The 16965-nt window shown below is 39.2% G+C and overlaps 1 protein-coding gene across 7 annotated transcripts in view; it reads left to right on the top strand.

Annotated features, from left to right (window-relative positions):
• The window catches only part of LOC127433850 (tripartite motif-containing protein 3-like), a 49476-nt gene extending 33930 nt beyond the window's left edge, over nt 1-15546 (top strand). For 3 of the 7 annotated variants that reach the window (XM_051686123.1, XM_051686122.1, XM_051686124.1), the window contains exons 5-13: nt 99-279; nt 3381-4113; nt 4727-4830; nt 5005-5172; nt 8314-8482; nt 9374-9433; nt 9813-9883; nt 13580-13720; nt 13918-15546. In XM_051686123.1, the coding sequence (XP_051542083.1) occupies nt 99-279; nt 3381-4113; nt 4727-4830; nt 5005-5172; nt 8314-8482; nt 9374-9433; nt 9813-9883; nt 13580-13720; nt 13918-14070 (1780 nt within the window). In that variant the 3' untranslated portion in view covers nt 14071-15546. The other 4 variants (XR_007895950.1, XR_007895951.1, XM_051686125.1 and 1 more) reach the window with 4 other exon arrangements.
• Nucleotides 15547-16965: the final 1419 nt, after the last annotated feature.

The raw sequence follows: 16965 nt of genomic DNA, 5'->3' as shown, positions 1-16965 counted from the left end.
CTTAGTCGCTTTTTATCCATTAATCATTCTTATTAAAGATGTTCTTCTACATGGGACCTACAATCAAACCTGCATTTGTCCTATTTTTCCCTGGTCAGGTTGCCCCAGCTAACAGCGGCCATCGAGCTGGTGAATGAGATCTCTAAACAGCTGATAGAGAGGAAGAGCGAAGCTGTCAGTGAGATCAATTTGACCTTTGAGGAGCTGGAGAGAGCACTGCACCAACGCAAAGCTGCGCTCATCACAGACCTGGAGAACATCTGCAGCACCAAGCAGAAGGTCAGAAATCACACAGTAGGATCAATTCTAGGGCTGTCAATGTAATGTGTTAATCCAGTTAATTCATTAAACAAAAAAAATAACGTGTTAAAGAATTAATACATTCAATAATACCCTGACCATACATATGCAATTCAAGCTTGAAGTACCACCTAAATCATATTTTTTGTGAGTCAAACACTGAACCACACTTGAGCCTAATTTATATAATGGAAGGAGTCCATTTTTTTTGTTACCTGAATGAACTAAAGCAACCCTAGGCAAATGAAACCCGATTTAATCAACAAAGGGCCATCGTTTTAAAATGATTAGTTGAGGAGAATAAAGACTGTCACGTCCAAACCAGCTTAGCAGAATAAAAACTTTGGTCATTTTGTCATAACTTTAGGCATATAAAAAAATAAAAATAATGGTCCAAAATTCCTTCTGAACGTTGTGCAGGTCTAATCTGCAGCTACTGGAAATGCTTGGGTGAGGTTATTGCTGCCAAAGGAGGATCGACCAGTTATTAAATCCTAGAGTTCACTTACTTTTTCCACAGCACTGTGAATGTTTAATGAGTTGTCTTCATTAAAGACATTAAAGATTATAATTGTTTGTTTGTTTGTTAGCTTAAGCACATTGTGTTTGTCTTTAACCTTAACCAAATACATTTAAACTCAGTTTTTCACAATTCCTGACATTTAATCATGGAAAACATTCCCTGTCTTAGGTCAGTTAGGATCACTAGTTTAAGAATGTGAAATGTCAGGATAATAGTAGAGAGAATTATTTATTTCAGCTTTTATTTCTTTCATCACATTCCCAGTGGGTCAGAAGTTTACATACACTTTGTTAGTATTTGGTAGCATTGCCTTTAAATTGTTTAACTTGGGTCAAACGTTTTGGGTAGACTTCCACAAGCTTCTCACAATAAGGTGCTGGAATTTTGGACCATTCCTCCAGACAGAACTGGTGTAACTGAGTCAGGTTTGTAGACCTCCTTGCTCGCACACGCTTTTTCAGTTCTGCCCGCAAATTTGAGGATTGAGGTCAGGGCTTTGTGATGGCCACTCCAGTACCTCAGCTTTGTTGTCCTTAAGCCATTTTGCCACAACTTTGGAGGTATGCTTGGGGCCATTGTCCATTTGGAAGACCCATTTGCGACCGAGCTTTAACTTCCTGGCTGACGTCTTGAGATGTTGCTTCAATATATCCACATACTTTTCCTTCCTCATGATGCAATCTATTTTGTGAAGTGCACCAGTCCCTCCTGTAACAAATCACCCCCACAACATGATGCTGTCACCCCCATGCTTCACAGTTGGGATGGTGTTCTTTGGCTTGAAAGCCTCACCATTTTTCCTCCAAACATAACGATAGTCATTATGGCCAAACAATTAGATTTTTGTTTCATCAGACCAGAGGACATTTCTCCAAAAAGTAAGATCTTTATCCCCACGTGCACTTGCAAACTGTAGTCTGGCTTTTTTATGGCACTTTTGGAGCAGTGGCTTCCTTGCTGACGACATAGGACTCGATTTACTGTGGATATAGATACTTGTCTACCTGTTTCCTCCAGCATCTTCACAAGGTCCTTTGCTGTTGTTCTGGGATTGATTTGCACTTTTCACACCAAACTACATTCATCTCTAGGAGACAGAATGCGTCTCCTTCCTGAGCGGTATGATGACTGCGTGGTCCCATGGTGTTTATACTTGCGTACTATCAGGCGTTTGTTTATATCATTTGGAAATTACTTCCAAGGATGAACCAGACTTGTGAATGCCCACAATTTTTTTTTTCTGAGGTCTTGGCTGATTTCTTTTAATTTTCCCATGATGTCAAGCAAAGAGGCACTGAGTTTGAAGATAGGCCTTAAAATACATCCACAGGTACACCTCCAATTCAGTGCACCTCCTATCAGAAGCTAATTGTCTAAAGGCTTGACATCATTTTCTGGAATTTTCCAAGCTACTTAAAGGCACAGTTAACTTAATGTATGTGAACTTCTGACCCACTGGAACTGTGATATAGTCAATGAAAAGTGAAACAATCTGTCTGTAAACAGTTGTTGGAAAAATTACTTGTGTCATGCACAAAGTAGATGTCCTAAACCACTTGCCAAAGCTATAGTTTGCTAATATTCTGTGGAACGGTTAAAAAATGAGCTCTGGGGGGCCTGGGTAGCTCAGTGGTAAAATACGCTGGCTACCACCCCTGGAGTTCGCTAGTTCGAATCCCAGGGCGTGCTGAGTGACTCCAGCCAGGTCTCCTAAGCAACCAAATTGGCCCGGTTGCTTGGGAGGGTAGAGTCACATGGGGTAACCTCCTCGCTATAATGTGGTTCGTTCTCGGTGGGGTGCGTGGTGAGTTGAGCGTGGATGGCGTGGCAACGCGCTCCACAAGCCACGTGATAAGATGCATGGGTTGATGGTCTCAGACGCGGAGGCAACTGGGATTCATCCTCCGCCACCCTGATTGAGGCGAATCACTATGCAACCACAAGGACTTAAAAGTGCACTGGGAATTGGGCATTCCAAATTGGGAGGAAAAAGGAGAAAGAAAAAAAAGAAACATGAGTTTTAATGACTTCAACCCAACTGTATACTTGTGACTTTGATAAAGATGAGATCACATTTTATGACCAATTAATGCAGAAAATCTGCTAAATCTAAAGGGTTCACATACTTTTTTTCTTGACATTGTATTTTAATTAGACATGCTGTTTTAAAAAATGCGACACTCAATAAAATGTTGGTAGATGTCTGACATTTATACAGACCAGCAAATATAACCAGTGCAGACATAACGCAAGTATTTGCCTTGTGTGAACACCCCTTGGAAAACTCACCCGTGGTAGATGGACATATCGAATGCAAAATGGATTGCTGTGGACTGTAGCCCAGTGACCGGCTTATGTTCAATTATATGCAAACAATATATTGACTTCTACAGCCACTTTTTGTACTGTTTATTTACTTGTCAATTGGGTGCAATATCAATATGAGATTCAACTGATGAATTAATTTGATTAAATAGTTGAATCGATTGACAGCCCTAATAAATTCACAAATTGTCACGGATCTATCTCACTCGCTTTTCTGCTGCGTTCTCTGCAGGTTTTGCAGGCACAGTTATCCTCCCTTCTGCAGGGAAAGGAGCACATCCAGAGCAGCTGCAGTTTCACCGAGCAAGCCCTGAACCATGGCAGCGCCACTGAAGTCCTACTGGTACAAAAACAGATGAGCGAGCGTGTTGGCGCCCTCGCCTGCCACGACTTCCCTGAGCAGCCCCATGAGAACTCCCACTTGGACTGCCAGATAGAAACGGAAGGCCTACGGCGCTCCATTCAGAACCTGGGTGTGCTGCTGACGACGGGTGCTGTGGGACACATGAGTGTAGCCACGGGCGAAGGGCTCAGACACGCCCTGGTGGGTCAGCACGTGACCGTAACTGTTACCACTAAGGATAAGGACAGCGAACTTGTGCGAACTGGTAATGCAGTGCTCCGAGGGGAGATAACTGGGCAGGAGGGAGCAAGGGTGACCGAAGTAGAAGTTGTGGACAATAAAAATGGAACTTATGAGGTAGGGTACACACTTAAAAGTGAAGGAGAGTTTTTGTTTTCTCTGACGCTATACGGACAGCCCGTGAGGGGCAGCCCATTCAGGTTACGGGCGATAAAGCCGTCCGATGTGCCCCAGTCTCCGGACGATGTGAAGAGGAGGGTAAAATCACCCAGCGGGACAGGTGGGCACATCAGGCAGAAAGCAGTGCGGAGACCCAACAGCATGTACAGCACAACTAAGAAGAAGGAAAATCCTATTGAAGATGAGCTGATTTACAGAGTAGGTATGTAAAAGCAGAGCCAAGATGGAGAAATCTTATAAAAATCTACGTTTGAAAAAACAAAACGCTCATTACAAACAAATCAGATCAAGTCTTGACAGTGTGCAATTGATCAGATTATTATTTTTATTTATTTTTTGTATACAATTTGTAAATGATTAATATGAATGAAAGTGTACACTTCTTTCATCTGTGCCATGGCCTAGCTGTTATTATACAACAGTTAGTTTTGGTCGTGTAATCTGATTTAACATTGATATACATTGAAAAATAAGGAACATTTGTAAACAAAAACTGGCCAGATCGTATCTAAAGTGTAAGTTACTCAATATTAAATTCTTGTTTATCAAACAGATGTATAAAAAATATATATTGAGTTCAATTATAATATTGAGCTATGGTTCTCATGTTGGAAATGCAGGTTTGAATCTGGTTCACGTCTAGTCCCGGTCCAGTTACCTTCTATCCATGTCCTGTTATCTCTCCACTTTGACTATCAATGAAAAAAAAAAATGGCAAAAAGTCCCAAAACAAGTAACTACTGTAGGCAAGTCACAGGAATTATGCAAGTATTTTAGTAGTAGATTTACTCCAAATCTTTGTCTGACCCCCTCAGGCTCTCGGGGTAGGGAGAAGGGAGAGTTCACTAATCTACAAGGCATCTCTGCCTCCACCAGTGGGAGGGTCATTGTAGCAGACAGCAACAACCAGTGTATACAGGTTAGTCATCTGGCAATGCATGGCAATATTGTAAAAAAAGATTTTATCTATACCAATTTAGCAGACATTAAAGTAATGAACTAGTATGTCAGTCACTGTAATTTGTCTTGCATCAATACAGAAATATCTTTTGTAAAGCTTGATTGTAAAATCTGATCATCTGTTTTTATGAAGGTGTTTACAAATGATGGCCTGTTCAAAGCACGCTTTGGGGTCAGAGGTCGCTCACCGGGACAACTGCAGAGGCCAACAGGAGTGGCAGTTGACACAAATGGAGACATTATTGTAGCTGATTATGATAACAGATGGATCAGCATCTTCTCTCCTGATGGAAAATTCAAGGTAATGTTTACAATCAGTTATACAGAATGTGGATCATCCACAAAATCTCAAAACATTTTCTTAGGGTTACTACATTTGACCTGAACAAAATGTGACTTTTCAGTAAAAATGTGTCAGAGTAAAAAAAGTCACATAGTCATGAGGGGTCATCTTTTTTTTTCTTTTGTTGTTCGGAGGGGGTTGCTACCTGCATGATGGTTACACCACCTGAACTTGATTTGGTGAACAAAAGTTTTTCAAATAATAAATTAAAACAATTGTTTCACTGCTTATTTTTGTGTTTTTTTTTTTTTGTTAAAGAAATAAAATATTAATCCAGTCAATAGCTTATAGCTTATAACTTATTTTTAAGTGCATTTCTAAAAATTCAACTTAAGAAAATACGAATTGTTGCGCGTTTCCATCCACTGTGTGCTGCGCATCATGTTGAGGCAGGGTTCCCGCGGATCTTAAAAAGTCTTAATTTGCCCTTCCGTAAACTAAGACCTTAAAAAGGTCTTAAATCGGAGCAGTGAGTCTTAAATTCATAAGGTTATGGCATTAAATGTTATGAGGGATTGTTTTCTCATTGCGTTTAAGTAGGGTGACCAGACATCCCATTTTAAGAGGTGTGTCCCGACATTTCTCTAAACAATGTAATTTTGTCCCAGTTTCAGCTGGTAGGCTCACCGATTTTTATTTTTATTTTATTATTACATTTAATATACTCCTTTTCTTCTCGCTATTGTCTTTGGTATCGTTGATGATACTTGACGATACTTTCATTCTAGTCTTTCAGCAAATCCACTGAAATGTATCTGGTTACCATGGCAATGACGTCATGCGCTTGGCGCGCGTTCTTTGTCGTCCTGACGGTCAGCGCAAGTAGAAATGCACCAATAAAAATTAGTTTTCAACAACGAGCTAAAAGAAGCCGATCCAATACTTCGTGTAACAATTTAATATGTAAGCGAGTATTTTTCTGTCACTGTTAATGTTCATTTCCCCACGAGCACAGAGGTAAATCAGACAGTGTCACATTCAGACAGCTACACTGAAATTTTTACGTAGTACAAGCTCTTATATGTTGAGATGTTGGGGTTGTATTTTGAATTTTAGGTTACAATGTTGTGAATTTTGTGTTAAAATGTGTACCTGACATAAGTCATTTCATAATTACACATGCAATATGACATCATATGGATAGAATGGAAGGCTACATGGAATTTGTACATTAAAAAAAGCTAAAATGTGTTTAAATCGTGGAAAAAACTAAATCTAAAAAGAAACATTTTCACAATCTATATAACCTATACAGTAGTTTCCACAACCCTTTCAGAATGTGTACAAATAGCCTATAAGAGATAAAAGATTATTTTTTTTTTTTTTATGAAGTACTGTCCTTGAAAAGCTACATAACACAATTTATAAAAAGTTAAATTTTCTCTGTGTACACAATCGATGTAGAACATTGCTTGCAGATGCTGATCCAGAGACAGCTTTTCTCATCCCATTCTCCCAGTTACAGGGAGCTGTAACACGGAGCAGTTCAGCTGCATAAGTCAGTGAATTGAGTGAGTATTTCACCCTGTATATCACGCCGTGGCAAGTGGAAGACTAGTCTCATAATCCCTCTGCCTAAACGCGTTTACAGATTATTATAATTGTAAATATATTTTTATATGCAGTGTGTATTTACACATGAATCAATCATGTTTCACTCAACCAAATGTTGAATGTTAAATGCTTAAGCACAGAGCAGTTTGGATGCAAACTGATCCTAGAGAAGTAGTTACAGGCAGCTTTAAAACAAAGCAATTTGGATGCACAAACAGTCAGCATCATTCCACGTTGAATGTATCTGTATAATCATGCCGTGGCCATGAGAAGACTTCTCCACCGCTGCAAATGATGAATACAACTGGATTCCACTGAAGTGTTCAGATTGACATTCCTTTACCAGCAATGTTTTGCCTTTTTTAAAACATAAGTCTCAGGGTGGACTTGTTGTGCTCTACCCATCGCTGATAAGCATGGCTCATACTCTCTAGAACTACAATAGCCATCATGCGCACACTTACAGTGCCTATCATACACACACATACTACAACTTCATTGAACATCTCTAGTAAGTCTCCCACTCTCTAGAACTACAATGCCCATCATGCCCCTCCTCGAAGTTTGCACACTTTTACTCCTGATTTAACACAATACGGGGAAAGGAGAGGAGTACAAAAGCAATGCATTACTTATTTTAAAGAATAACACTCTTATGGTCTAAAATAAAACAAATATTGCGTTACTTTACTCGTTACTCTAAAAAAGTAATCTGATTATGTAACACATTACTTTTATTGTGTTACCCCCAACACTGGTTACAACTGTAGAGGTGTATTCAAGTAATATTCAACTTAATAGATCCAGACAAAAAAACTAAGTGTCACGTGGACTATCTCAGCTGGGTTTCCTGGATGAGTGATCAGGTATACAGTGTTGCTAATGCAAAGGATGATTGTCATTATTCAGAAATATTTCACTGATAAATATAGTGTGTATATATACACTCACTGAGCACTTTATTAGGAACACTATGGTCCTAATATAGTACCTGACATGGTCTTATGCTGTTGTAGCCTATTGCCTTAAGGTTTGACGTGTTGTGCATTCTGAGATGTTATTCTGCTCACTACAATTGTACAGAGTGGTTATCTGAGTTATTGTAGCCTTTCTGTCAGCTCGAACCAATCTGGCCATTCTCCGTTGACCTCTCTCATCAACAAGGTGTTTCTGACCACAGAACTTCTGCTCACTGGATGTTTTTTGTTTTTGGCAACATTCTGAATAAACTCTAGAGACTGTGTGTGAATATCCCAGGAGATCAGCAGTTACAGAAATACTCAAACCAGCCCGTCTATCACCAAAAATCATGCCATGGTCGAAATCACTGAGATCACGTTTTTTTCCCCATTCTGATGGTGGATTTAAACATTAACTGAAGCTCCTGACCCGTATCTGCCTGATTTTATGCATTGCACTTCTGCTACATGATTGGCTGATTAGATAATCGCATGAATAAGTAAGTGTACAGGTGTTCCTAATAAATTGGGCAGTGAGTGTATATGGTCTTATAACCCTCCCTTTTTTTGTCCGTGTCCCATGCAGAATAAGATCGGGGCTGGCCGTTTGATGGGACCTAAGGGTGTGGCTGTGGACAGGAACGGTCATATCATTGCAGTAGATAACAAAGCCTGCTGTGTTTTCATCTTTCAATCCAATGGCAAACTAGTGACCAAGTTTGGAGCCAGAGGCACATCAGACAGACAGTTTGCAGGTGAAATCGCATTAAATGTCAATAGATCAGACATTTATGTAATGCAGCTCTTATATTGTGGTGTATAACCTGTCTGGGTTTGAACAAAGTTTGGTCTTTAAATGTGGATGGTTGTGATGCACCGCTGCATTAATGTTTGTACTTAAACAGTATGAAGCCTTTTCCAAATCAAACACCCCACGTCGTGTGGTTTGACCCCCTCCTTATACTCATCATACTCTGGTTGTGGCCTAAAATGTCAGCGTTGAACAAACGGCATGAAACAGGATATAAAGAGTGTTTCACTACACAGGAAAAAAAGTATTGCTGTTTGCAACAACTGAGAGAACCATTCTGGGAAAACAAAAATGCTGTCTGCAGAGTGGAGTGTTTCATAACACAAAAATGGCCAGATTTACCCAGGCTTCAGTTCCAGTGTTTAAAGAGATGTGAACACGTATATCTCCCTTGCCTCAGTTCTGTTCCTGTGTTTTCCACTTAGTCTTAAATTTCAGTTGCATTATATGCCTTTATGGTAAATAATGAAGGCCAGTTCATGCATATACAGTATGTATGAACCTGTATGCTCTTTCGGAGATTGACAGTTCATGGAGACTTTTACTGATAGATGCACTCGCATTAATCATGCTTTCTCCTTTCCTGCTTATTTAAACTGTTCGAATATGGCAACACTTTTACTAACCCCTATTTTTTGCATGTGGTCTCTAAGTTACCTGTCTTGGATTTGAAATGTGATGTCTACATTTCTCAAGGCATTTTAAAGATGGTTTTGCATCCCTGCATCACTTGAAATGTTTTTGAAGTAGCTTGTGCTCCTTTGTGTAAACCCCCTCTGCTCTCATTTATTTGTTTCAGCTTACCCTTGTTTGTGTTTTTCCCATTCCTTTGTAGAAAAAAGTGTTGCAAAGTTTGCACTGGAGCAAAAGTTTAGTAAATCTGGTCCTGTTTTCAGTAAGTATTGAGTGAATTCTCATCCCTGAAATCTGGTGAATTTTCTAATGAATATTCTGGATACCTAAATTGGTAGACGTTTATTGTTTTCTTATTAATCTGGGACAAAATACTGTATGTACAATGATTAAACTCCATGGGAGCTTTACTTTACTTGTCAAGTTTCATTCAAGAACTGAATTCAAAAGAATATGATTCAAATTAATAAAGAAATCCAATCCAGAGATAATGGATAGTTGAAGTCTTCCAATACACATTTTATCACCTGTGGGATCTTCTATCTAGATCACATGACATCCCTTTTCCCTTCTCCTTACTCTATTGTCTCTCAACTCTCAATTCCATCTGTTTTCTTGATCTCTTGTTTTCTCCCAATCAGGTCCACACTTTGTTGCTGTTAACAATAAAAATGAAATTGTTGTGACAGACTTCCATAACCACTCTGTTAAGGTGAGCGTGTCTCATTTTATATAGATACATGTTCAGTATTATTGTCAAAATATACATTTATTATGATATTATAAGGTATTCATTGAATGTGATATGATTAAAAATCCAGTTAGTAGTTAAAGACGAAGTGTGTAATATCTGGGCCAAACGTAATTACAAAAATAATTGATGCTCAAACAAACTGGCAGTTTTTTTTTTTTTTTTTTTTGCACAATGATGCTTACACTTTTTCAGGGAAATGAACCTACCATTGGCTTAAGGACCGTTCCAACCGAAAGCATTCTTGCGCTTAAAAAAAAAAACAAAAAAAAAAAAAGCTATGCTGCACCAAATTATGCACTTACATTTTATACACATGTAGTGTATGAATTTTTAAAGAAATAGTACTCTCCTAAGTGGAAAACTAACTTTTTTTTCTTTTTTTTAGCTGTCAGAAGTGACTTTTCAAACACACACAATGTGTTGCCGATAGCTTTAGTTTAACACTTCTGTCTCAAATAATGTATATATTCAAACAGCGTGGGAACACGGAGGTTTTGCTAGTTGCCACGCGCACGACTTAATACAATTGTTTTGTTAGACCAGCGTTGCAGCCAGGTAACCCCACCCCTCTGCTATGCCCAGTGCACGAAGTATACAACATTTCACACTCCGTTTTATCATTTATAGTAATACATCTTTTTGTTGCACTTTCAGTGTGAACCTTATGTGCACTAGCAGTCAACTGATATTTTGCCGGGGGCAAGGTTTGGTATTTTTAAATTATTAGCCGATACATTTTTCTATTTGTCCGATTAGTTTCATAAGCTGCACTTGCACCTAGAATCACCTGTATCAGCATCTCAGAGCTGTTCGTGTGCATTGAGAAATCTAATTGTTGCTGGTTCATGTATTCGCACAATTCCAAAAATCTGTAAACGGTACAAGTCATTTGTGACTAGGAGGAGGGCATGGCTGGGCTGTGATGACGCATGCCTGGCGCTGAGTTGACTAATCAGCAGGAGAGAGATAAGGGTGGCCGGAGATGCCAGTAAGAGAGAGAGAGAGACGCACGCAGCAGTGTTTTGTGTGTGCATCTTTGTTTGTTTTTCAGTTTATGTTTTGAGTTCAGTTTGTTATTAAAGTTTTACATTGACTGTTCAGCTGGTTCCTGCCTCCTCCTTGCCCATCTTAAGAACCTTGTTACACTGGTGCCGAAACCCAGGAAAGAGGAGGGATGTGCTGTCGGAGAGCCCTCGCCGCTGATGGAAGGGCACGGCGCAGAGGAGGTATGGTCCGGTGGTACTGGAGCTGTCTGCCAGGGGGCGGAGGAGCTGCTGCCAACCGCCAGGGGGCGGAGAGGACCAGCCGACAGCGTGTTCATTTACGGCGAGCCAGTTTCCTCTCTCCCTCCCCTCATCCTACTCAGATTCCCAGGAGGCGGGGAAGACCAGCCAGCGGAAGGACGGCCGAAAGGGCAACACCTCCCCTCCAGGAAGGGGGGGGAGTGGAGTAAGTCAGACTGGAGTTTTCCCCGTCCTGAATCGGGCGTTGGGGGTATGTGACGGCGAGGAGGCCGGGCCGTAACTATGGACGCCTGCCGCTGAATCAGCCCAATCAGCCGGGAGAGGGATAAAGTGGAGCCGGGGATGCCAGTTCGAGAGAGAGAGAGACACGCAGCAGTCTTGTGTGTGTGTTTTGTGTTATGCTGGAAAACAGTTTTAGTTTCAAGTTTTATTGGTCACATAACCATACACAGTACGACATGTAGAGAAATTCTTGGTACGACTTTTCTCCCCACAGTTTACGATAAAAAAAATAAAATAGATAGATATATATATATATATATCTATCATACAATAAAATAGGAGAAAGAAGAAATATATACTGTATGTACAAAGTATGCATATGAAATAGTGCATAATGACAGATGTAGAGTTGGTAGCAGTAACAGTTTGACTGGCAATATGTTCATTGTGCAAGGTAAAGTGCAATTGTGCAGTAATGTTGATCTGCAACAGGCTGATGTTATAGAGGTGATGTTGTAGGTGTAATATATGATAATGCAGAGTGTAATATTGCTTCAAGTGTGTGTTGTTGAATAGTGAAACTAGTCCTGGTGTTGTCCTTGGTTCAGGACACGGATGGGCAGGGGAAAGAAGCTCCTTCTCATTCTCTCTGTTTTGGCCATCAGGGAGCGGAAGCGTTTCCCTGACCGCAACAAAGAGAAGAGTCCATTATTAGGATGGCTTTCATGATCTTCCTGGCTTTGGTCCAGCATCCTTTGCTGTAGATTGACTGCAGGTCAGGGAGTTTGATGTGGGTGATGCGCTCAGCTGATCGCACCACTCTTTGTAGAGCCAGTCTATCTTGTTTTGTGCAGTTTCCAAACCAGGCTGTGATGTTTCCTGTCAGGATGCTCTCAATGGTGCAGGTGTAAAAGTTTTTTAGCACCATAGAGGGCAGTTTAAAGTCCTTTAAGCGCCTGAGGTGGTAAAGACACTGACGGGCCTTCTTCACCAGGGTGTTAATGTGGCAGGTCCATGTGAGATGTGTATACCAAGATATCAGAAACTGTCCACTCTCTCCACTGTGGCCCCGTTGATCATAATGGTTCCTTGCTTGCTTTATGCTGAAGTCCACTATCAGCTCCTTTGTCTTGCTGACATTCAAAAGGAGGCTGTTCTTCTGGCACCAGTCCTCCAGGCCTTTTGATCTCCCTCAGATAGGCCATCTCGTCGTTATCAGAGATCAGGCCCACCACAACAGTGTCGTCAGCAGACTTGACCATGGTGGTGGAGTTGGAAGTGGCCACACAGTCATAAGTGTACAATGAGTACAGCAGGGGGCTTAGAACACAACCCTGGGGGGCTCAATGTTGTTTTGTTCATTTGTTTATTAAAAATTTACATTGACTGCTCAGGTGGTTCCTGCCTCCTCCTTGCCCATCGTGTGAATCCGTTATATCATTATACTAGGGATGTGCACGGATAGTCGTTATTCGGTGAACCATTCAACACGCCTGTATTCAAATCTCGAAATCACTATTCGGTTATTCTACATGTGCAATGAGGTCTCCGATCCGAGCCTGACAGTACGGGTCAGTTTTTCCAAGTATAGGTCAAGTAAGGGGCTGTTCACACGTCTCTGCTGTTTTTCCATTTCTTTTAAATTTTTTATTTTTTTATTTAAACAAGCACGGGTCTGACGTCTTTAACTGTTGCGCAGGACCACTGCATTTTTTTTAGACGACGTTCCAAGTTAAAAAGAACTTCAAAATGTATAGATTCATCTTGACACAGCTTTTTTTTTTTTTTTTTTTTTTTAGGGCAGGTGTCACAAAGATTTCAACATTTTGTATAAGTTCAGGTTGCAACCGCAGCTTTGCACACTGGTGGTGAAGACTTCCCAGTTCACTAGTAGTGTCAGAAAAGCACTACAAAATTGGTATAAAATATAAATAATGGTGTTCAAAAATGCACTGTATGAACAATTCTGTATAGTTGTGTCGCTGCATATTTAGCTGGGATAGGATAAATTATTTTAACTGAAAGTCAACACATCAAGACATGCATCACCTTTAATTTGTGGTAACTGTCTATGGCATATTCTGTATATGAATTTCCCCATTGGAAAAATAAAGGTTAAACTGAAATGGGTATTAATAAATGACGATGTATTCATTTTGCAATCATTTTACCATTTGTATCGTCTCAGGTCTACAGTGCGGATGGGGAGTTTTTGTTTAAATTTGGCTCCCATGGAGAGGGAAATGGCCAGTTTAATGCTCCCACAGGGGTAGCTGTTGATGTTAATGGCAACATCATCGTAGCAGACTGGGGCAACAGCAGAATACAGGTAGGGAATTCTCTAAACACATTTCTTATTTACAAGCTCTACAGAACATGTCAGGAGTCATTTTAAAAGCAAGTTATTAGAGCACAATCTTTACAACACTGCGTAAGGAAAAAAATTTTTCTGTAGCACTAAAAACTGGCTGCCTAAAATCACTTAAAAGTAGCCACTATTTATTTAGTAGTTTTTTTCCCCCTCAGGTGTTTGACTGCTCAGGCTCATTTCTCTCCTACATCAACACAAGTGCTGATCCCCTGTATGGGCCGCAGGGTCTGGCTTTAACTTCTGATGGCCATGTTGTGGTAGCCGACTCTGGTAACCACTGCTTCAAAGTGTACCGTTACCTGCAGTAATGCACAAGGCCTTCTCCACCTCAGGTCCTGCCACAGGAAGCCAAAACCTCTCCAGCAACTTCATCAACGTTTGCATACTCGTATCAGCTAAGTCCTCATCTAAACCAGAGAGGATTAATTGAATGAACAAACACTTTCTTTACTCTTCTAATTTTCATGTTCCAAAAAGGACTGCTTCTCTACTAAACCAAGAATGTTGATTGTAAATAACAGAAACATATCAATAAGCACAGATTCTTACTGGACATCTACATGTAATTTAAAGTTGTGTATAAATAAAATTGAATATTTAGCAAAACATTTTATCCACCTTCTTTAACCCTTCCAAAAAATGTATTTCCAAGATTATGAACTTGCTAGTAAAATATTTGCTTGCTAATAAAATATTTTACTAGCATCGTATCAGTTCCTATCCCTTCCTGTAGTGATCACTACACTGCAAAAAAAAAAAAAAAAAAGAAAAAAATCTGTATATTTGTCTTGTTTTCCAGTAAAAATACCTAAACATCCTTAGCAAGAGATTTAAGAAAAACTTTAAGATAATAAGACATGTTTTCAGAGAATTATCTTTATATATTTGTTTAATGTTATTTTAAATATTTTAAATGTTACACTTAAAGTATTAAATACGTTTCCTAAAATAATTCTTAAATTGTAAAAAAAAAAACAAGAACAAAAAAAAAAACTGCTAGTTATATGCATCACACTAGAAAAAAAACTATTTGACAGTGAGGTAAAGTCACTGTCAAATAGTTTCATCTTGTTTTAAAGTTTAGATATTTTTACTGGAAAACAACACACACACTGATTTAAATTACTTTTGCATTCTATACCCAACAACTGCAAGAGCAATTGTGAATTTTGTTATTGCTGTTATGTTTTGCATTTTGTAAATACTAATTTGTGTACATATTGTATTTGGTGTTGTAACCTGTAAATGACACTGGCTTCTTGTATTGTCCTAACTATGACAGCATTTACCACTAAGATTTCATTATACCTGAGCCGATCACAGTGAGCACTTTTAGTCAGCCTGGTGTTCAAAACATGCATACTGCAGCCTGTACCGCTGCACTCATGGCAGATATCGACAGCACTGGAAGTGAAGCGCATCCCTCCTGTGTACTCAAACCAATAGGAGCCAAAAATGACATTTATTTTTCTTTCATTCCAAATTTTTTGTTTTTCTAAAGCACAAGGCTACTTTACAAGGAGTCACTCCCCCCCCCACCCCCCCCCCCAGCTAGGGTAAACCAAAAGAAATGGGCCAACCCAACTATTTCAAGTATATTGCTTCTGATTTCTAATGTTCTATAAAGATTCTTACCTATAAGGAATTATATATCTCTGTAAATAATCATTCAAATGCATTTATCGTTCTGTTCTCAGTGTAGCAACCAAGTGTTGTCTTTAGTCAGTATTATAGTTTTTATTTATTTAATGTTTTATAAAAAAAAATAAAAAAATTCTCAATTTGTTTTCATGTCCCACATCAATAGCTAAAGATATCAAAATTTATACCTCCTTTTAATTTTGTGAATAATTCCTTTGTCTATTTGAAGACTGATGCCATATCTCCTTAAAGGGATAGTTCACCCAAAAAAGAAAATTCTGTCAGTTACTCACCCTCATAATTCCAAACCCATATGACTTTTTTGATGACTCACTTGAGAACTTGTATTATTTAGTGCTAAAAAAAACAATGTAAGTTCTCAGGTGAACACACAAGCCACTGTGAATAAGCAATGGACGTCAAGATTTTCACTGTAAAATTTTGTGGTTTTTAATCACTAAAACGGTATGTCTTTAGAAGACTTGGAATATTACGCATGAGTTGCATGAATTACTTTTGAGACTTTGGGGTCCTTTTTCAAGCTTTAAGTGAGTCACTATCCACTGCCATTGTATTGAAAAGATGAACCGGGATAGTCATAAAAATATTTCTATTTGTTTTCTGCATAAGATAGAAAGACATACAGGTTTGAATTTGGAACAATATGATGGTGAGTAAATAATGTTTGTTTGTTTTTTTTTTTGGTTTGTTTTTGTTTTTTGTAAACTGTTCTCTTAAAATATTTTCTATATAATACTGTTTAGGAAAGGTGGATTACAGTTGAAATGGTGAACGTATATCGTAATATCTGTGCAGAGACCTTTTATTTTTTGACATGTTAACAAATATTTTACTAGCAGTCTAAATATGGTTTCAGCAGCAGTTAAATATGATTTTAAGTTCAACATTTATTATCATGTACAAGTACCGTGTACAAGGTACAATGAAATTCTTGCTTAAATACTTCTCCACAGACTACAGACAAGACAGGATACAATAGATCGTACCACTAAGCACAAAATATACACGTATACAAAGATAACAATAAACCCTAATAATTACCAAACAATAAAGTAACGGTGCAAGTGATGAGTTTGGAGAGATCAGTGCAAAGTCAAGTTGCAAAAGTGACCATGTAGAGTCCAGTATCGTTATTGATATTGCATATTAGTGTGTGTTGAACATTCTCACAACAGGGTAAAAGCTATCTTTGAATCTAGTGGTGCGAGTTCAAATAGTCCTGAGTCGCTTATCAGAAGGCAGAAAAGAGGAAAGTGCCCATGCAGTGACTGTGATCTTCCATGATGGCCTTTCTGAGGCAGCGTGTGGTGTAGATATCTTTTACTGCTGGTAGCTGTATGCCGATGATTTTCAGGGGTGTTTTAACCACCCTCTGTAGGGCTTTCTTGCCCTGTATGGAGCAGCTGCCACACCAGGATGTAATACACCATATGAGGATGGACTCCACAGCACACCTTTAGAAAGTGGTGAGGACTGTAGTGGACATCCTGGCTTTCTTCAGACGCCTGAGGAAATGAAGGCGTTGGTGGGCCTTTTTGATG

Source organism: Myxocyprinus asiaticus, chromosome 43 (assembly GCF_019703515.2).
Source record: "Myxocyprinus asiaticus isolate MX2 ecotype Aquarium Trade chromosome 43, UBuf_Myxa_2, whole genome shotgun sequence".
NCBI classification, from domain to species: domain Eukaryota; kingdom Metazoa; phylum Chordata; class Actinopteri; order Cypriniformes; family Catostomidae; genus Myxocyprinus; species Myxocyprinus asiaticus.
Note: the sequence above shows the minus strand (reverse complement) of the source record. Positions and strands in the feature narration are given on the sequence as shown.